This window comes from Cordyceps javanica, chromosome 1 (assembly GCF_051103115.1).
Source record: "Cordyceps javanica chromosome 1, complete sequence".
NCBI lineage: Eukaryota > Fungi > Ascomycota > Sordariomycetes > Hypocreales > Cordycipitaceae > Cordyceps > Cordyceps javanica.
The window spans coordinates 7,564,284-7,583,781 of NC_139295.1; the positions used below are offsets into that span (position 1 = coordinate 7,564,284).

At 56.8% G+C, this 19,498-nt stretch overlaps 9 protein-coding genes across 9 annotated transcripts; 5 read left to right on the top strand and 4 right to left on the bottom strand.

Annotated features, from left to right (window-relative positions):
• Positions 1-232: 232 nt before the first annotated feature.
• Positions 233-1,873, top strand: V2A60_002315 (serine hydrolase domain-containing protein; the record flags this gene model as incomplete). The annotated part of the gene is made up of 4 exons (XM_083253666.1): positions 233-332; positions 482-746; positions 905-1,616; positions 1,727-1,873. The coding sequence occupies 4 exons, from the start codon at positions 233-235 to the stop codon at positions 1,871-1,873; spliced, it is 1,224 nt and encodes a 407-aa protein (XP_083109792.1).
• A 582-nt stretch (positions 1,874-2,455) lies between these two features.
• Positions 2,456-3,190, top strand: V2A60_002316 (uncharacterized protein; the record flags this gene model as incomplete). Its single annotated transcript, XM_083253667.1, has 2 exons — positions 2,456-2,800; positions 2,930-3,190. The coding sequence occupies 2 exons, from the start codon at positions 2,456-2,458 to the stop codon at positions 3,188-3,190; spliced, it is 606 nt and encodes a 201-aa protein (XP_083109793.1).
• Positions 3,191-3,682: 492 nt separating this feature from the next.
• V2A60_002317 (SKI complex RNA helicase subunit SKI2) lies at positions 3,683-7,516 on the bottom strand (the record flags this gene model as incomplete). The annotated part of the gene is made up of 1 exon (XM_083253668.1): positions 3,683-7,516. One exon carries the CDS (start codon positions 7,514-7,516, stop codon positions 3,683-3,685), a length of 3,834 nt encoding a protein of 1,277 aa, XP_083109794.1.
• Positions 7,517-8,619: 1,103 nt separating this feature from the next.
• V2A60_002318 (uncharacterized protein) lies at positions 8,620-10,117 on the top strand (the record flags this gene model as incomplete). Its single annotated transcript, XM_083253669.1, has 2 exons — positions 8,620-9,133; positions 9,219-10,117. The coding sequence occupies 2 exons, from the start codon at positions 8,620-8,622 to the stop codon at positions 10,115-10,117; spliced, it is 1,413 nt and encodes a 470-aa protein (XP_083109795.1).
• A 602-nt stretch (positions 10,118-10,719) lies between these two features.
• On the bottom strand, positions 10,720-12,026 carry V2A60_002319 (pyruvate dehydrogenase (acetyl-transferring) subunit E1 beta; the record flags this gene model as incomplete). The annotated part of the gene is made up of 2 exons (XM_083253670.1): positions 10,720-11,478; positions 11,616-12,026. 2 exons carry the CDS (start codon positions 12,024-12,026, stop codon positions 10,720-10,722), a joined length of 1,170 nt encoding a protein of 389 aa, XP_083109796.1.
• Positions 12,027-13,683: 1,657 nt separating this feature from the next.
• Positions 13,684-14,943, bottom strand: V2A60_002320 (sterol 24-C-methyltransferase; the record flags this gene model as incomplete). The annotated part of the gene is made up of 3 exons (XM_083253671.1): positions 13,684-14,578; positions 14,639-14,673; positions 14,731-14,943. 3 exons carry the CDS (start codon positions 14,941-14,943, stop codon positions 13,684-13,686), a joined length of 1,143 nt encoding a protein of 380 aa, XP_083109797.1.
• A 609-nt stretch (positions 14,944-15,552) lies between these two features.
• V2A60_002321 (Pre-mRNA-splicing factor ECM2) lies at positions 15,553-16,744 on the top strand (the record flags this gene model as incomplete). The annotated part of the gene is made up of 2 exons (XM_083253672.1): positions 15,553-15,690; positions 15,770-16,744. The coding sequence occupies 2 exons, from the start codon at positions 15,553-15,555 to the stop codon at positions 16,742-16,744; spliced, it is 1,113 nt and encodes a 370-aa protein (XP_083109798.1).
• A 210-nt stretch (positions 16,745-16,954) lies between these two features.
• On the bottom strand, positions 16,955-17,459 carry V2A60_002322 (LYR motif-containing protein; the record flags this gene model as incomplete). Its single annotated transcript, XM_083253673.1, has 3 exons — positions 16,955-17,058; positions 17,153-17,335; positions 17,402-17,459. 3 exons carry the CDS (start codon positions 17,457-17,459, stop codon positions 16,955-16,957), a joined length of 345 nt encoding a protein of 114 aa, XP_083109799.1.
• A 307-nt stretch (positions 17,460-17,766) lies between these two features.
• Positions 17,767-19,204, top strand: V2A60_002323 (DnaJ domain-containing protein; the record flags this gene model as incomplete). The annotated part of the gene is made up of 2 exons (XM_083253674.1): positions 17,767-18,060; positions 18,161-19,204. The coding sequence occupies 2 exons, from the start codon at positions 17,767-17,769 to the stop codon at positions 19,202-19,204; spliced, it is 1,338 nt and encodes a 445-aa protein (XP_083109800.1).
• Positions 19,205-19,498: the final 294 nt, after the last annotated feature.

Genomic DNA, 19,498 nt, shown 5'->3' on the forward strand with positions numbered 1-19,498 from the left:
AATAGAGGAGAAGTCGTTCATTTGGGCCAAGGATGCGCCTCTACCGAGCCGGTAAGATCTACTAACCTGCATTAGACGATGGCGGGGTCCGCCCGAACCTAATAAACCGGCTGACTTTGATGCAACGGGCGGCACACGTAATTCGGGGTGAATCGACGTCAGCTTCGACCTCGTGCTTTGTGCTTCCTTCTTTTCCAGACCTTTACATGGACACTCTTCGGACACTTTCGAAATGGAAGAACTCGACGCCATCCTACGAGACGCTGTGCCCTCGGGCGAGGACGTCACAGGCAAAGTCCTGGGCGCGGCCTTTATAGTGACCAACAAAGACGGTGCGTCATGGTGCTCTTTTGCTGCTTACGGCCGACGTTGCCGAGGCAAAAATGATGGCGAAGAAAAAAGAGATATTTGATCTTTTTTTTTTCTCCTTCTTCTTCTTCTTCTTTTTTGCTAACGCTTTTGGTCTTTTCATCTTGCTCAGAATTTCTGTACTCTGGTGCCGCCGGACGCATCGGACTCGATGCAGCATCGCCGGCCTTTTCGGCCGACTCGTTTACCTGGATCGCCTCCATGACCAAGGTCGTCACGGCCGTGTGCCTGATGCAGCTCGTGGAGCGCGGCCTCGTCAATCTGGACGACGACGTGCGTCCCCGCTTCGCCGAGATGCAGACGGTGCAGGTTCTGCGCGGCTTCGAGGAGGACGGCACGCCGTTGCTCGAGGCGAACACGGAGCCGATTACGCTCCGGTAAGGAAGAGAAGAAGCGTCTGCCTGCCCCCCCCCCCCCTCCTCTCCCTCTTTCTTTCTTTCTCTTCCGCTATCCCTGACAGCATCTTCTCGCCAAGCGGGCCCCTTTTAGACAACCAAAAACAAGCTGACGCAAGAGTCGTATGAATAAAAAATAGGATGCTCCTCTCGCACACGTCGGGCTACCCGTACGAGTTCTCCAACCCGCGGGCGCTGCAGTGGTCCCAGCGCGAGGACCGCAAGGGTAAGTTCCCGGCGCGCAGCCGCGCCGCCATCGACACGCCCCTCGTGTACGCGCCGGGGGAGTACTGGAACTACGGGACGGGGCTCGACTGGGCCGGCGAGCTGCTGTCGCTCATCACGGGCCGGTCGCTCGGGGCATACATGGAGGAGCACGTCTTTGCGCCGCTAGGCATGCGCGACACGGGCTTCTACCCGTCGCGGCTGCCACAGACGGCGGGCCGCTTCGTCGCGGACCTGGCGCGCCGCGGGGGCCGTCTCGAGGCCGCCGAACCGGGGCCGCCCGCCGGAGCCGGAGCCGTCGTCGAGGACTGGACCATGGAGGGCGGCGGCGGCGGGCTCTTCTCGACGGCGGGCGACTTTGCGGCGTTCCTGCAGGGCCTGCTCGCGGGCCGGCTGCTGTCCGATGCGTCGCTCGAGACGCTCTGCGCGCACCAGCTGAGCCCGGGTCAGGTCAGGGGCATCGAGGCCTTCACGTACGACATGGGCGTGCACGGCATCGTGGCGCCCGAGCTTCCGAGGCACGCGCCCATGCAGCAGGCCTTTGGCGGCATGGTCAACGTCGACGACGTGCCGGGCAAGCGGCGCAAGGGGTCCATCTCGTGGAGCGGCGCGTCGGGCCCGCGATGGGTGCGTAAACCCCCCCTGATCCCTTCCCTTTTTTTTTTTGCTCTTTTTGTGGCGTGTGTATGTGTGTTGATGACGATGCTGACTCGCGCGCACGCCGCGTGAACTTATAGTGGCTTGATCGCGAAACAGGCATCGCGGGCGTCATGATGCTCAACGTCATCGAATACGACCCTGCTGCGAGTGATGCGGGCGCACCGCCGTCGGGACTGCTATGGCAGAAGCTCGAGGCGGCGACGTATGGCCATCTTTTGAAATAGGGATGAGAATTTTTTTTTATCATCATGTCAAACTAGGTAGCAGAGTATTCATCGCTGGATAGGCCTGTTTGTTCTTGTCATGGGGAAAGCTGGGCTAGGTCGGGGGGCTCGGACTCGCTGTAAAAAGTATTGATTCAGGGTTAGGGTTATGTCGTACTTCCGACAAGTCCATGGCGGGGATCAGAGCCGCCAACTGACACAGCTGGATGATGATGGGCCTAGCAACGATTAGCAAAGGGAAAGAAAAACCCCGAAATTTTCGACAGAAACACGGAAAATTTTTCAAACATGCCCTTCTTTTTTCCGAATCTCTTTCACCTGCTGTAGGCTACCATTGAGCCGTCTCTACCTCCCAAAGAAAGAAAAAAGAGACTTGCGTCACTGGCCACCATATATTAGTTAGTGCGCGGCCTCCCCGCCACAAGGCGAACCGCCACCCCACTTTCAAAGTCCCTTGGCAGTCTGTCGCTTCCCATCGCAAAAGCACCCTTCTTCCTCCTCCCCCATAGGTGCCTACCGATATCTGGTTTTTCCTTTTCCTCGTCTCTCTCCCCGATCCAAACACCGCACACGTCCGCCAGCATGTCCAATCGCCAGCTCGCCCGCGACATGCAGGTCGAGTTCCAGGCCCGCTTCCAGGCCAAGCAGGCCCGCCGCGAGGCCACCAAGGCCTCCAAGCAGGACCCCGTCCTCAAGAAGCAGATCCAGGAGCTCCTCAAAAAGGGCGAGACGCAAAAGGCCTACCAAAAGGCCAAGGTCCTGCTCTCCAAGCAGGCCCTCGCCCAGCAGATGGACCAGATGGCCGACATGGCCGAGCTGTCGGCCGCCCAGATCCAGGCCAACAACTCGATGAACCGCATGACGCACATGATGGCCTCGTCCTCCAAGGTTATGAATGTCGCGCAAAAGAATACCAATCCGGAAAAGGTACGCGACATTTCCCCCCTCCTCTTTCTCTTTCTCTTCTTGTCGTCACCTATTCGCCAAGGAGCCACCTGCTGACATTAACCCTCCACCCCCCCCCCCCTCCCTCAGACTCTCCACACCCTCGAACAGTTCAAGCAGCAAAACGAAGAATACGCCATGTCCAACGGCATCTACCAGGACGCCATCACCCAGTCCACGTCCACCCAGGTCGGCGAGGACGCCGTCCACGAGCTCCTCGGCAAGCTCGCCGACGACGCCGGCATCGAGCTCTCCCAGGAGCTCAACAAGGCCACCCCGGCCACCGCCGAGCCCGCCACCGCCCAGACAAACGACCCCACGGCCGAAGAGGAGGATGCGCTCCAGCAGCGCCTGCGTGCGTTACGGGCATGAAATATTAATCTATCAGAATAAGCGAAAAAGAAAAAAATGGAAAAAAATGGAAAAGATGCCGAGGTGGTGAGGATATGGGGCGTGCTGTGTTCATTGCGCTTCCTGTGCAGAGAGAGAATGGAAAGACGGCAAGCAGAATGAGGGCGGCGATGCTGCCATCTTCCGCTAGACACGGTCACTCATTCATTGTATATTGGCGTTTTTTTCTCGGTTGGAATCAATTTGTTTTTTTCTTCTCCTGATTCTATTTCATTTGTAGTCGTTGAGCATTGCTATTTATACCTTGTCATGACATCTAACACGAAAACGTTCAAAACATCTTCTACTGTCTTTATTTTTCCTTCTGCAGAGTGTTCACAGACCTTCTCCGACATGCAATCATAAATTCACAGACTCCGTGCCCTTTTTAAAAGCTTCTTCTTCTTCCTTCACATGGACGGATATCCCCACAGAGGCTCTAGATACCGACTGCTCCCTTCACGGGCGTGCCGACTACATGTACAGACTCGCCACGGCCGTAATGTCGCGCTTAATCATCTCCTGCGCCTGCTGCATCTTCTGGTACAGGTCGGGGTCGCCGATGATGCGCGCCGCGTTCTTGACCTCGCGGCACGTCTCGTCCAGCCGCGTCATGGTGCGCACAATGGTGCCCTCCAGCACGTCCGTCAGCGCCGTGATGTTCTTGAAGCTCATGCCCCGCGCCCACTCGTACACGACTTCCATGAGGCCGAACCGCGGCCGCGACACAAAGTCGTTGGAGTCTTCCGATGACAGGATCACCTGCAGTCGCGTCTGCACATCGTTGACCTTTTCGGATATGGCCACGATGTGGTCCCGCCCACGCTCCAGGTTGCCCGTCAGCACTGGCTCCACGGTCGTCTTCTCCTGGAACACAAACGCGGACAGCAGCGCCGCAATCTCGGCAGGCTCAAACTCGGCCAGCACGTTGTCGAGGATGAGCTCGGTGAGGACAAGCTCGTCGCCGGAATGCACCTCGCACGCCACCTTGCCCTTGAGCTGGATCCGCGTCGCGTCGTCGATGAAGCCAAGCTCCTTGAGCACCTGCACCCGCTGCTCGTAGTCGGGAAGAAGCTGCAGGTTCTGGTCCGACAGCGAAGACTTGAGCTGCTGGATGTGCTCCTTGATCAGCCACTCGTCGTGGCACATGGCAAAGTGCTTGAGAAACGCCGGACACGACATGGCCGGCGATGTGCTCATCTTCTTGGCAAGCTGCCCTCGTTGCTCTATAATCTCCTGCAGCTGCAAGCTCTTGATCTTGGCCATGTCCACCTCGTCCCACTTGTCGTCCCACGAGACACAAATCTCCTGCAACTTGTCCAGCGCTTGCAGGGCCACCTCGCCGCGCTTCATGATGTCGGGTACGGTGCCCTTGAGCACCCATCTCGTCAGGCACTCCACGTCGCTCAGCGGAACGTGCAGCGTCTTGGTGTGCATGCGCTTGCGCCCCTGCGGCAGCTTGTGCAGGTACTTGCGATACGCAGGCAGGAACGGCAGCAGGTCGGTGCCGTCGCGGCGATCGCGCAGCGGCTTCAGCGCGCATACGTGCAGGGTGGGATCTTCGATTGTGCTTCTGGGACTTACGCCCTCTGTGAGCAAGATACCTACGGTGCGGATACCGTCCCAGTTGAAAACAATCAGGCGTTGCTGCGAAAACATTCGGCGACCGATTGTAATCTTGAGCAGGCCCTTGTACAATTCGGTGGTGAGCTGTTTGTAGTCTTGCGCAGCTTGGTGGCATTCATCAACGACGACGTCGCAAATTTTGCACGACTCGCGCTTCACCTTGTCCAAATCTGCCTGGGCTAGTTTGACATCCTTTTCATGCTCGGGAAGGAGTTGCTGTGTGGCGTGCTCTGAGAAACTGCGTTTAATCATCTCTTCAATCTTGAGCGCTTCAACACGCAACAGGTTTAGAATCATGTTGTAGGTTAGCCTGAACTGCGATCGAAGCTTGGACGGCTCGCCGAGAAGCATGTTCCGCAGGTCTGTGACAGGAGGGACATCGTCGCCACCAGGCGGAACAATGATGACAGACCCAACCTTGTCCAGACCGCGACGGCCGGCACGACCCGCCATTTGCGTGTATTCACCGGGCAGCAGGTTGCGGAACGAGTGTCCGTCGTGTTTGCGGTAGCCAGAAAATACGACGGTCCTGGTCGGCAGGTTGAGCCCCATGGCAAAGGTTTCGGTAGCAAACAACACCTTGACGAGCGTCTCGGCGAATAGAATCTCCACCAGCTCCTTGACAATTGGCAGTAAGCCACCGTGATGCACTGCAATACCTCGGCCCAGCAGTTCTCGCAGGCGAATAATCTGCGGCAGCACGCGATCCTCTGGTTTGAGTCGGGCGATGGACTTTTCGATAATCATGTGAATGTGGCTCTTTTCGGATGCTGTACAAAAGTCTTGGTTGCTGAGTGCGTCGGCATTCTCCTCGCATCGCTTCTTGGAAAAGACAAAGATGCATGCTGGTAGAAGTGTGCTGCGCTTCAGGTACTGGACCAGATGCACCCACAGGTTCTTGTCCTGCGCTGCAGAAGCAAAGCCGGGTCTTCCAGAGCGGCCCATGTGGCCAGGCGTGTGGCTCGCTCGAGGAGGGCCTCCTCCGCCGCCGCGACCTCCTCTCTGGTTTCCGCCTCGCTGCCCGCCTCCGCGTTGTTGGGCACCGCCGCGGCCACCCCGCTGCTGCTGGCTACCACGCTGCCCGCCCCGGGGGTTGCCTCCGCGAGTCGCGACAGTCGTCTCCGCGCCCTTGTTTTTATCTTTGCTTTGCAGCGTAGCGTGTGCGTCTTTCCATCCCTTTTCGAGGAACTTTTTGTCCGAGTCTACGATTTTGTGAATGTCTTTGCCGGCCCAGAGGTAGTGCTCCAGAGGAACAGGTCTCTTGGCTGTAGAAATGACGTAGATGTCTTTTTGCTTTGTGCGTCCAACCCACGATGCGAATTCATGGGTGTTGGGCACGGTAGCGGAGAGGAGGATGAGTGAAATGTGCTCTGGAAGCATAATGATGACTTCCTCCCAGACCACACCTCGCTCGAAATCGTTGACATAGTGAACCTCGTCGAAGATGACAAACTCAACGTCACGAATCAAATCGGCGCCGCGATACAGCATGGATCGCAGAATCTCCGTGGTCATGATGAGGCAGCTAGCCTCGGGGTTGATTTGCACGTCACCGGTGAGGATACCGACCTCGTCAAAGGTTTCTCGAAAATCGCGAAACTTTTGATTGCTGAGCGCCTTGATGGGCGATGTGTAGATGGCCTTGGTCATGTGCTTAGCAGCCAGAGCAATCGCGTATTCTGCAACGACAGTCTTGCCTGCAGATGTGTGTGCGGCGACAAAAACAGAGTCACCATTCTCAAGATGATAGACGGCCTCTTTTTGAAACGTATCCAGCTCGAATGGCCATTCTCGCGCCATGTCTGGTACCAGCTCTCTGAAATTGGTCATTTCCTTGCGTATGTCCACCATGTGAGCCCACTCCCTGCCCGCTTTCTTAGCACGAGAAGTTGCAAGTACGCCATGCGGCTCGAGAGACGGGAACTCAATGGGCAGGATTTCGTCAATATCGTCATCGTCATCCCCTTCCTCGTCCTCTTCCCCTTCCTCTTCTGCATCCTCTGACAGGTCTCCGTCTTCCCTGCCCTCGTCGCCTGGCGCTCGTTCCGGCGCCTCCTCCAAGACCTGCTGGACAGCATTCTCGGCATCCTGGTCCTGCTGCGTCTTCTTCTTTGCAAAGTCGATGCCTCGTTGCATGCCGGGCGCTACCTGGAGCAAGCCATCGTCGGTGAAGTGGATGACTCTGTCGAGCTTGTTACCGCCGGACCCGCGCTCGCCGCCAGATTCGGCCAGAACCTGGTCCTCCAAAGCAGCAGTGGCCTCGATGCCCTCGAGGCCGCCGGGCGCGAAGGGGAAGAAGCCGGCGGCGCCTCGGACAAAGTCGGCACGGTTGGCGGGCTTGCGGAGCAGGCTGGTCGAGTTTTTGGCGTTGGCGCTGTGGCGCGGCACCGTGACATTCTTGTAGCCTGTGACGCGTCCTTCGAGTCCCTGGCGCTGGAAGCGGGTGACGGTCCTGGTCTGCGTCGGCGCAATCCGAAAGAGCGATGAGTAGTCGGCTTCGTAGTCCCAGCGCTGCTGCAGGCGGTTCAGCCACTCATCTGAGAATTCGGGCGATGGTGAGAGGTAAAGCTCCTCCAGCTGGGCCTTGATGCGGGCCGGGTCTTGGCAGCCCCCTTTGCGCAGGTTTTGGATGGCAGCATCATCCGAGTCTTGCGCCTGCAAGAGGTCATCTATGCTGGGCATTTTCTCCCAACCTGCAGTGTCCGGTGATGAGGACCTTGACAAGTACGGGTTGAAGCTGTGGTGTTTGCATTTACCCCACCATGAATCTATGGCGATGATGCAGGTGTGGAGCTTGGTCAATAGTTACTGAGTAACCAAGAACAAGGCACCAACGCGCACCGAGCTCGAGTCGGATAAGATAATACGTTTTTTGGAGTAAATTTAGACTAGTTGAAGCTATTGTTGGGTTTCATTACGATCTAATAGAACCGGTCATGCGTCATCCCCGGCGATACCATCCAAGTCCACATCCTCATCTCCCTGTTATACCGTCTTTTTGCAGACGTCTGTATCTAAGCCTGAGTGGTATTGTCTTTTTATCTGTTATAGGCGGCACTTGATGATGATCCCGGAAGAGAAATTTGGCCCGGGATTTACACCCCGTCTGTGACGTGATTTGAGTGTAGTCAGCGACCAATCAGCCGCACCCTACCGCCAAAACGTTCAGATATCGACGTCAAGAAATCTCAAAGCATTTCCGCTCAACGCTTGCTTATTCTGTCATTTTGCCTACGAATGCTGGAGCAGGAGCCTGTATCAGAGCCTGCCCCGCTTCTAACTTGCTAGTTCAAACGAGCTGCCCGAACGAGGCTACAAGTAGGCCGCCGCGACACGACCAGTAGCGACTACAGTACTCACTTTACCTACGGTGTATACATGGCAAACAAGTAGCTAGTAAGCAATATATTTGGTCATATTTGCACCAGAAGCAGCGGGGCTCGCCGTCTTCGGCATGCGGCGTTCCGTCGTTGCATGTTACTAAGTCCAAGTCGATCCCCATATCGGTCACGGTAAACTCTCCGCCCTCTCGGACACATATCAATTTTTGAACCTTTTCTTTCTCGGAGTTTCTCTTTGCCGTTTCTTGACAAATTCCAAGAGCTCTCGGTTCAGTCAATTCCTGAAAAAAAAAAACTATACAGTGCTGGCAGTTGCAAAAACTTTCACAAGCTTCCACGAACTCCGGCGTAAGCCATTCCTTCCCTGCCGTTGGCCAAGTAAGTGTGCACCGTACTCAATACGGATGTGACAGAACTCGTACTCTGATAAAGTAGTCTCCTAGCATGTCAGCCAATGCAGCCAGCTCCGCCGCTCCCCTGCGTGTCGCCGTCGCCGGCGCCGGGGTCGTCGGCCTCACCCTCGCCGCCGGGCTGATCGAGCACGGCGTCGACGCCGTCCTCTACGAGCAGGCCCGCGCGCTGCAGGAGATTGGCACCGGCATCGGGCTTCTCCCGACGGCCGTCGCAGCCATGGAGGCACTGAGCCCGCGCATGGCCGAGGGCGTGAAGCGCGTGTCGTTCCAGTCGCCCTTTTTTCTCGGTCTGATTGACGGCGCGTCCGACGAGGACCTCTCCCTCCGGACAGACAAGGGTCGGCTCTACGACGTGGTCGTCCCCGACGAGCAAGGGCGCAGCCTGTACACGACGGCGCGGGCGACGCTGATCGCGGAGCTGTTGCGGTACGTGCCCGCCGAGAGGCTCGAGCTCGGCAAAAAGGTGGTGGATGTGGTTTCAGGGTCGGACGATGAGCCGGTGACGTTGGTGTTTGCGGACGGCACCACCGCAGAGGCAGATGCCGGTTCGTAAACCCTCATTCTGTCCCATCCCTGCCCCTGCAAGGGTATGCACGGAGGTGCCGCAGTCGCTGACATGGGTTCTTTCAGTGGTCGGCTGCGACGGCATCAAGTCCCGCGTGAGGCGCGTCATGCTCGGCGACGCCCACCCCGCGTCTACGTGCCAGTACGCGCACGAGGTGTGCTACCGCGCACTCGTCGACACCGCCGCCCTGCGTCCTATCCTAGGCCCGCTGCTCGCCGAGTCCACGGCCATGTACCTCGCGCCGGGCGCCTACCTCATCGTGTACCCCGTGGGCAACCGCGCCAACATCTCCGTGTACGTTGACGATGACGACGACGACGACGACAACGCCAGCAGCACCGCTCCTCGGCCAGCGCCCGACCAGAATCACGGACGAGTGGCGGCGCGGGCCGAGCTTGCCGCCAAGCTCGAGGCCCGGCTCGGCCGCAGCATGCGCGCCGTTGTAAGTCTCCTCCCCGAGCAGGTCAGCGCGTGGGCGCTGCACGACCTCTTTGAACACCCGCTGGCGACGTACGCCGCGGGGCGGGTGTGCGTGGCGGGCGACGCGGCGCACGCGGCGACCTCGCACCACGGTGCGGGCGCGGGAATCGGGGTGGAAGACGCGGCCGTGCTGTGCAAGCTGCTGGCGCGGGTCCGGGAAACGCTGGCCACAAGCGCAGGACGCGGCGCCGTCGGACCGAGGGCGAGAAGCAGGGCGGCAATGGTCAAGGAGGCCGTGGCGCTGTACGACGGGGCCCGCCGGGAGCGCTCGCAGTGGATGGTGTGGAGCAGCCGAAGACAAGGCCGGCTGATGAAGTGCAGGGTGCCGGGGATCAATGCCGACATGGGCAAGATTGAGGAGGATCTGCGAGGGCGTTCGCGGACGCTGCTGACGTGGGATGCGGAGGCGACGTTGGAGAGGACATTGAGGGAGCTGGATGAGCGGGTTGCAGCGATGGAGGGAGCATATCACAGCCGGGGATGATGATCTGTAACAGAGTCAGTTGTTGTCTTTGTGCAACAGTTGAAAGGCAAATCACGTCCAGGCATAATTGTCTGCAATAGAGTCACTTGTTGACTTTGTGCAAAAGTTGAAAGCCAAATCACAACCAGAAACGATCATCTATAACAAAGTCAGTACATTTTTAGTACAAGAGTTGAAAACCAAATCACAGTTCCATCATTTATAGAAAAAAAAAACATAAAACTCAGCTTTCTTTCTTGTCCGAGTGTGAGAAAAACCATGTCACAAAAAAAAGGTTGAAGAAAAAGTTGTTGACAAAAGCGCCAGAGGCAGACAAATGAATCATTAAAGACACTAATGGTCGGGATATACAGACAATGAGGAATACAAGTACAGGTCCCAGCCGTTTTTTGTCCATCTATCAGGTAAAAAAGATGTGCCGAATCGGGCAGCACGTAAAACTCTTTCCGGCCGCGCCGCGACTTGTCCTATGTCAAGGTTCGTCGCCGCCGCCCCCCGCGGGGCCAGTTTGTTAGTGGGCAACTGTTCTTTTTCCTTTCTCTTCTTCTTCTCTATGTTCTCCAAATGGACCCAACATCGGCAACCACGTAGGTAGGGCCTGATTAGACCTTGAGCATCTTGGCGGCCCAGTCCTCAATCAGCTTCTCGGTGGGGAAGCTCATCTCCTCGAGCTTCTGGGCGTAGGGGGTGGGGACCTCAGCGCCGGTGACGCGCTGGGCAGGGCCGTCGAGGTAGTCAAAGGCGTACTCCATGGTCAGGGCGAGAATCTCGGAGCCGACGCCAAAGGCGGGGAAGCCGGACTCGACGGACAAGAGACGGCGGGTCTTCTTGACCGAGTTGACAATGGTCTCGACGTCGAGGGGCTTGACGGAACGCAGGTTGATGACCTCGGCGTCGACGCCGTAGTTCTTCTTGAGGTTCTCGGCGGCGGTCAGGGCCTGGCCGACGCAGCGGGAGAGGGTGACAATGGTCAGATCCTTGCCGGAGCGCTCAATCTTGGCCTTGCCAAAGGGAATGACAAAGTCGTCCTTTTGGGCGGCCTCGGACATGGGGAAGGTCTGGCCGTACATGAGCTCGTTCTCGAGGACGACGACGGGGTTGGGGTCACGGATGGCGGCCTTGAGAAGACCCTTGGCATCCTCGGCACTCCAGGGGGTGACGACCTTGAGGCCAGGGATGGAGCCGTACCAGGCCGAGTAGTCCTGGGAGTGCTGGGCGGCGACACCGGAAGCGAAGCCGTTGGGGCCGCGGAAGGTGATGTTGCAGGGCTGGATACCGCCGGACATGTAGAGGGTTTTGGCGGCGGAGTTGACGATTTGATCAATGGCTTGCATGGCAAAGTTGAAGGTCATGAACTCGCACTAGAGAGGGGAAGGGAGGTGTACATGTTAGCTGCTTGGTCAAAAGAAGCTGAGCTCTGAAGCTCGCATTCCGACAGCTCCGCAGAGCGCGCCGATTGAGTGCCGTGCACTAGAGATGACGACCAGAAAAGACTTACAATGGGGTGCAGGCCACTGAGAGCAGCGCCGACAGCGAGACCGCAGAAGCCGCTCTCGGTGATGGGGGTGTCAATGACACGCTTGTCGCCGAAGCGGTCGAGAAGACCCTTGGTGACTTTATAGGCGCCGTTGTACTGGGCAACCTCCTCGCCGAGGATGAAGGTCTTGGGGTTGGACTCGAGCTCCTCGGCGAGAGCCTCATTGAGGGCCTCACGAACCGTGTACTCCTTGACACCGTTTCCGTCGGCGTAGGATCTCGCGGCGTGGTTGGCGCCAAAGTAGACGGGGCGGTGGACGGCGCGGGTGTACTGTGCGAGGGCGGCGCTGGCCGAGCCGCTGGGGACGACGGGGGCGCGTGCGGCGGCGGCCTTGGTGGCCAGGCGGGCGGCAGGTCGGAGGAGTCGGGACATGATGGTTGACTGTTTATCGTCGCTGTCGTCGTTGCTGACGTTGTGTGGCAGTGGTTGTGGTGGCGGTGGTGGTGGTGGTGGGTGTTTTTTTTTTGTGTTGAGGGAGATTCGTAGAGGTCGGGGCGAATTCGCTTGACTATACAGATGAACAAAGGAGGAATCAATTCACAACAGCTGCTATAGCTGAAGACCAGCCCGATTGATGGTGACAAGGATTGACAAGTAAAGGCCGCAGGAGGGGGAGGGGAAAAGAGGAGGAGAAGAGGAAGAAGAGTCGGATTTTGGGTGAGATGTGAAGCAGAAGGAGGTTGAGAGGGAATTTACGGAGCACGGCGAACGCAGCTTTTGGCCTGGCTTGGCCTAGTCTGGTCTGGTCTAATCAAGGGCCCATGCATGGCATTGCAGCTCTTTTTTTTTTTTCTTCCCTCCTTCTAATCTGTACCCTCTCTGCTTTTCACCTATTTCGGGGCTCCCCCCCCCCCCCCTTGTCCAGTTCAAGGCCGGTTCCGCAGCAGCAAGGCACAAGTGTGGCTCCCGTTGAGGCCCGCAGAGCCCGCTATTCACCTTACCCAAATTCTCATTTAGCGCATTCTTAGGCTTGTCCCAGGCAGCCCTTTTCTGGGTTCTTGCAGTCTTTTTTTTTTGGCGCATTTTCCATGCTGTAATTGTTGGGACGAGGAACCAAAGCTGGCCAACTCCCTCTCATTGGTTGGCCGCGGTCACGTGCATTACAATGTCGAACATGCTGCATCGTCTTTCAACCTACCCGGTATTCAAGATGTTGAGTTAGGGGAGTAACCAACAGAGCGGGTTGGCTTCTGTTTGAAAGACTGCAAAACTCACACGGATTGCAGGCGGTGTAATACGACTTTTCTTTATAGATTTAGTACATGGTCTGTTGCTTTGTTGCTTTGTTGCTGCTGATAGAGGTGTGCTATGCTATACCTGGTACCAGTGCGCCAATTTCCCACCTGATTTCTTCATCAACGGACGACGGACAAAGATTAATGAATTGACAATGTATATAAAAAGCAAGGCCTTGTCTTTATGGAATACCATTGAATGAACAAGCAATCAAGTCAAGAACCTCGAATAAAATACCACACAGAACAAGGACTAACATGAAAAAGTGATATTAGGTTATTAGTACAGTCCTGCGTCAAAATGGCTGTGCCAAAGTTTTGCAGAATAATGAACCAGACGCACCAGTTCACGACATGCCGCATTTCAAAAATCAATTCAACATGTCTACATGACCTCAAAGGCACTGCTGATGTACTATTTCTTCTGGAATTATAATTGGCCTTGTTGGGCTTGCTTTTTGCTATTGCTAGCCGTGAGTATGGCTCATTTTGAGTCATATACACTCCCTCGCATCACTCTTCAAAATACTTACACACAATGACCAACTTCGACGACTGAATGCGAGTCAGTCACGCACTCACTTACGAGCTTACGAGAAATTCCTTGAAAAAACCAAAAAGTTATTACGTACGTCTATATATACACTTGGTATGAAGTCTTTTGTCCCATCCACCTCTCCATCCCACCTCTCCATTGCCCAGCCTTTTATGAATCCCGATTGTAGTGATATTAATATGTTGTCCACCATCAAGCCACACTTGCCGGCTTCCATCCCCTATTGTGTTCCCTTTCCTTACTCGGGCTTGCGCGCAACCATCAGGTACATGGGAGTGAACAGGTGCTCCTTGCCACCAGCCACCAGGCAGTCGGCGGCCAAAGCCAGACTGTCTGCCGTCTTCTTGGTACCCGCAGGCGCCAGACCAATAGTCTCGAGCGCGCCCGCGAGGCTGTGAGCGATGAAGCGACCCCACTTGGTCATGCGAACAATGGTAAACACATCACCGGCAGATTGGATGTAACGCATCTCACCAGACAGGGGCCAGTACCACGGCGAGGGGTCGGGCCGGTCAGCCAGATCCTCGTGGTGCAGCATCTCGAAGCCCGAGTCCTTGATGGCGTCTAGAGCCTCCTGAACCTTGCACATGTTGGAGATGCCGTCGCCCTGCTCGATTCCAAGACGGATCTCGCGGTGGTGAAGGTTATTGTTGTCATACTCGTCAGTCATAAGCCACTCGTACACGCCAAACACGCCGCCGGGCTTGAGCACGCGGAAGATTTCGCTATAGATACCCTTCAGGGTCGGCGCGTGGACTGTGGCCTCGATGGCGTACACGGCATCGAAGCTGTTGTCGGGGAACGACATTTGCATAAAGTCACCCTTGACGAATTTGAGCTGGTTGGAGAGGCCCTCCTTGGCAGCATAGTGCGTGGCGCGGTCGATCTGATAATCGTTGTTGTTCAGGCCCGTGACGTGGCACCCGGTGAACTTGGCGATCTCGCGAGCGGGACCGCCAACACCGCACCCGACATCGAGAACCTTCATGCCCTCCTTGATGCCGATGCTGTGCGCGAGGTAGTGCTCGTGGCGGGCAATGGCCTGATAGAAGGGTTCGCCGACGGAGAAGCGACAGAAGTGGAAAGACTGGCCCCAGCCGTACTCGTACAGGTCGGTCGCGAGGTTGTAGTAGCTACCGAGGGGGGTTAGCACGAGTCGCCGTCCGTTTGGCCAATGCACGTCTTGGACTCACTGTCTGGTAAGCGTGGCATACTCGGCAGTACGAGCCTGTATTGATACCGTTAGCAATGATGAAACACTGGCAATGGCTCAGCGCCAACTTACAGCGCGCTCCTCGGCCGTCTCGTTCTCAGCGGGCTTGTTGTCCCAGTGCTTGAAGTACTCGTCGACAGCAGCCTTTTTGGCATCGCCACCCTTGCTGAACATGGCAGCGATACCGCCCTTGGCCTGGGCAGACTTGCCGTGCATCGCCTTGTTGAAGGCAGCATCACGAGCGTGATCCTCGCCCTCGAGCTTCTGGGTGGCAGAGGGAGCCATGTTGAATGCCTGGTAGGACAGGTGGAAAGAGGTACAAACAATGAACAGAGACGCAACAAAAGCCTTGCAAATCAGCAAACACGAATGATGGATTTGTCTTGAAACTTGGAAGAAAGGAGAGAAAGAAGGAAGACAGAGATGGTGATAGGAGTCAATTGGGGCGGGACGCGGGAGCTCTTAAACATTGGTAGCCACGGTTCCGGGGGGGCCTTTGGCTTTCTCGATTTTCAGGACGAATGCCCACTTGGCACCGCCCCTGACTGGTGGGTTGGCAATCAAAAAATGCAGAATTGGCTGGCTTGTGACGCGACGCTAGTCTTTTTCGGGGACATCACATAGCGCTAGTGCTATATATGGTAGGCGGTAGAGGATCTTGTTCCGAGTACGAATTCGAACCGGCAGAACCGCTATCGATAAGGATTTATTTTGTGGCGGTGCTCCAGTGGCTGGCGGGGTGGACTTTTAGCTCTGCGGTGGCGTAGCAGCATTTTATCTAAGCATCCATTATTTTTTGAGAGCAGTCCTCCTCCGTCTGTGCAATCGCGACATCATTTCCATCGTTTGCCCTCTTGCACGACAACAGTAACCACCCCAGCACAGCTCGTCGTCATGCCGCCGCAAATCAAGCAAGATCTCAACCGCTCCGGATGGGAGTCTACAGACTTTCCATCCGTTTGCGAAAACTGCCTACCCGAAAACCCGTACGTAAAGATGCTCAAGGAAGACTACGGCGCCGAATGCAAATTGGTAAGCACAGACCGACCTCGACAAGCAGTAGAACGATAGTTCAAGGAAGAGGAAAAGAATACTGACACTCAACTCACAGTGCACGAGACCTTTCACGATTTTCAGCTGGAGCGGCACCCGTACCCAAGGACGGCGCAAGACAACGATGATCTGCCTGACATGCGCCCGCCTCAAGAACTGCTGCCAGAGCTGCATGCTCGATCTGTCCTTTGGGCTGCCCATCGCCGTACGCGATGCCGCGCTAAAGATGGTCGCTCCCGGTCCCCAGTCCGACATCAACAGAGAATACTTTGCGCAAAACAATGAGAAGCTCATTGAAGAGGGCAAAGGCACAGAAGAATACGAGAAGACGGACGAGAAGGCGCGCGAGCTGCTGCGACGCCTCGCCGCCAGCAAACCCTACTTTCGAAAAGGCAGAACCGTCGACGAGTCTGAGCTGGCCGGCGCGAGCACTGGTGGCGACCCCGCGGTCGGTGCTGGTGTTGGCGGCCCAGGACCTATCCGAACCAGGGACTCGCGAGCCGCTCGCGCAGCTGGAGCGAGGACTGGCACCGGCAAGGGCCGCGCAGCGTTTCCAAGCGCCGCGCAACTACCACCGGGTCCCAGCGACTGGCTTCCACCGGACGACAAGAACATCATGTCGCTGTTTGTCACGGGCGTGGAGGACGACTTGCCCGAGTTCAAGCTGCGCGACTTTTTCAAGGCACACGGTAAAATTAAGAGTCTTGTCTGCTCGCACATGTCGCACTGCGCCTTCATCAACTACGAGACGAGAGAAGCCGCGGAAAAGGCGGCTGCCGCCTGCCAAGGGCGCGCCGTCATCGCCGGATGCCCGCTGCGCATTCGCTGGGGCCAGCCCAAGGCTATCGGCAACATGGACAAGGAACAGCGCTCCCAGATGCTGCGCGATGCGCGGATCCGACAGGCCTCCAGGATGCGACAGCAAGGAGCCATTGAGGCTGGACAGGCACAATCCTCAGCATCGACGGCACCAGTGGCTGCCCCGCCCGGTGGTGAGGATGCGCCCAACTATGCCAGTTTGGCTGGTGAATGATGACTCGGCTTGGGAATTGAGATTGACAAGCATCTTGGCGTTTATTTGGGCGGCATTTTTCACAACATGTACAAAGTTCGTAGCCTAGAGCTGGCACGTGTGGCGAACGGCATATTTGGACAGGAGGGTATCATTGGCGTCTAGTTGGCATGATTATATAGTACAGGACTTTTTTTTTTATAATTATACAAGAGCAGTTTCCTCTTCCCTTTACTTGGAACCACCTCCGCAGCAACCACCCCCAGAGATGCCGCTGCCCGCTGTTTTTATGCTTTCATTGTCGCCTCGCTCGGTATGTTCGTGGATTCGTAGCTCTGTAGTTTCGCCGGTCAGCACAATCTGTTCCTGGACCCGACGACCCTGTAGGCTTCTTCTTCTTGCTGTGTCGGGACGGCCTTCTACACTTACTGTACATGGCGTCCTGCCCGTCCATCTTCTTGCCCTGCACCACGTTTTCGCGCAGGAACTTGGCCACCTGCGTCGCGTGCTCGATGCGCTCGCCGACGCTGCCGTCTTTGGGGTCGAGAGCCTGCTTGTCTCTGAACCCGCCCCGGATCTGGCTCTGCGCCGCGAGGAGCATGGGAGTGTCGCCTGCGAGGCTGGTCAGCATAAGCGTCCTACATAGTCAACTTGAGATGATGCCGGGCGGTGTCGTACCTTGGAAGGCGACTCGAGCTGCGCGCAAGAGATTTCGGTAGGCTACAACGGCGGCCATTGCGATTGATCTTGGTGAGTTGAAGGTTGCGGCATGCAACTAGGAAGCTCCAACAATGTCTGATCCCGGAGACCCAGTTCAGCCGGTTCCGCCTTTTTATCGCCTTCAGCACCAACAAGTTTGTTCCCAGCCACGGACGGCCCTGTGGCGTGCTACTGGTAGGACCTTGCGCCCCACCAAAATCTTTTTATGCGCTCGCCCCGGCTCAAGGAGGAAGAAAAAAAAATAACCCCCACTAGACTTGTAGGGTGAGCCTACTCTTCTCCTCCCTCTTCTCCATCCCAACAACATCCTTCACGCAATAGTAATGGCTTCTATCGCGCCGGTTGAGCTGCCGCTGCCGGTCCTCCCCGAGGGCTGGAGCGCTGACAAGGACTTCAAGGCCATTGGCAAGCTGTCTGGTGCCACCCAGCGCAGCATCGAGCCTGTCGGTCCTCACTTCCTCGCCCATGCCCGCCGTGCCCGCCACAAGCGCACCTTTTCCGAGGATGACCGCATCCAGGCCCAGGAGAGCGCCAAGAAGACCGAGGACGCCGACGAGAGCGAGGAGGAGGAAGAGGAGGACCCCATGCTGCTGCAGCGCGAGGCCAAAGACTGGAAGGTGAGACGACACACTTGTGGATGTATATATATCTATCTATATACACACACGAACAGCATATCTTCAATTTGACAAGAACATCTGCTAATACCTGCCACAGTCCCAGGATCACTACAAGATTCTTGGTCTCTCCAAGTACCGCTGGAAGGCCACCGAGGAGCAGATCAAAAAGGCCCACCGCAAGAAGGTCCTGAAGCACCACCCCGACAAGAAGGCCGCCTCCGGTAAGACCGAGGACGACCAGTTCTTCAAGTGCATCCAAAAGGCCACCGATGTCCTCCTCGATCCCACCAAGCGTCGCCAGTACGACTCTGTCGATGAGGAGGCCGACGTCGAGCCTCCTGGCAAGAAGCAGCTCGCCAAGGGCGACTACTACAAGCTCTGGAGCAAAGTCTTCAAGGCCGAGGGTCGCTTCTCCAAGACGCACCCCGTGCCCTCCTTTGGCAGCGCCGACGCCACCAAGGAGCAGGTCGAGGACTTTTACAACTTTTGGTACAACTTTGACAGCTGGCGCACCTTTGAGTACCTCGACGAGGACGTCCCCGACGACGGCGAGAGCCGCGACCAGAAGCGCCACGTCGAGCGCAAAAACACCAACGCCCGCAAGAAGAAGAAGGCCGAGGACAACTCCCGCCTCCGCAAGCTCGTCGACGATGCCCAGGCCGGCGACGAGCGCATCAAGCGCTTCCGCCAGGAGGCCAGCGCCGCCAAGAACAAGAAGCGCTTCGAACGCGAGGCTGCTGAGAAGGCTGCCAAGGAGGAGGCTGAGGCAAAGAAGGCTGCCGAGGCCAAGGCCGCCGCCGATGCTGAAGTCGCCGCCAAAGCCGACCGCGAAGCCTCCAAGAAGGCCAAGGAGGCGGCCAAGAACGCCGTCAAGAAGAACAAGCGTGTGCTCAAGGGTTCCGTCAAGGACGCCAACTACTTTGCCACTGGCGGTGACGCCAGCGCCGCCCAGATTGACGCTGTTCTCGGCGACGTCGAGCTTATCCAGGGCAAGATTGACCCCGATGAGATTGCCGCCCTTGCTGGCCAGCTCAGCGGCCTGACGGTCGCCGACAAGATCAAGGCCGTCTGGAGCGCCGAGGTCAAGCGTCTCGTGGACGCCGGCAAGCTCAAGGACGGCGAGGCCAAGAACCTTGCCTAGGCATAAAAACTCGCACCGCCTTTGGGAAAACGGGATATACAAAAAAGTAGACGATAAACTAGATAGGCTCATGAATACAACGCAACGCGTATAGAATGCAACTCGCCGTCGCCAACTTGTAACGTGAGCGCCCATGTGATGGACGACTGCCGTTGCGCAAGATGTTTCTGCTGCGCTTCGGAGTGGTGGCAATGAGCAAGCAGGTTTGACACCAGAGCGAAAATCAAAGACTACACGTATCATAAAGTCTACCAAGATGCGGCATGTACCAGGACGAAACTCGCAAATTCGTAG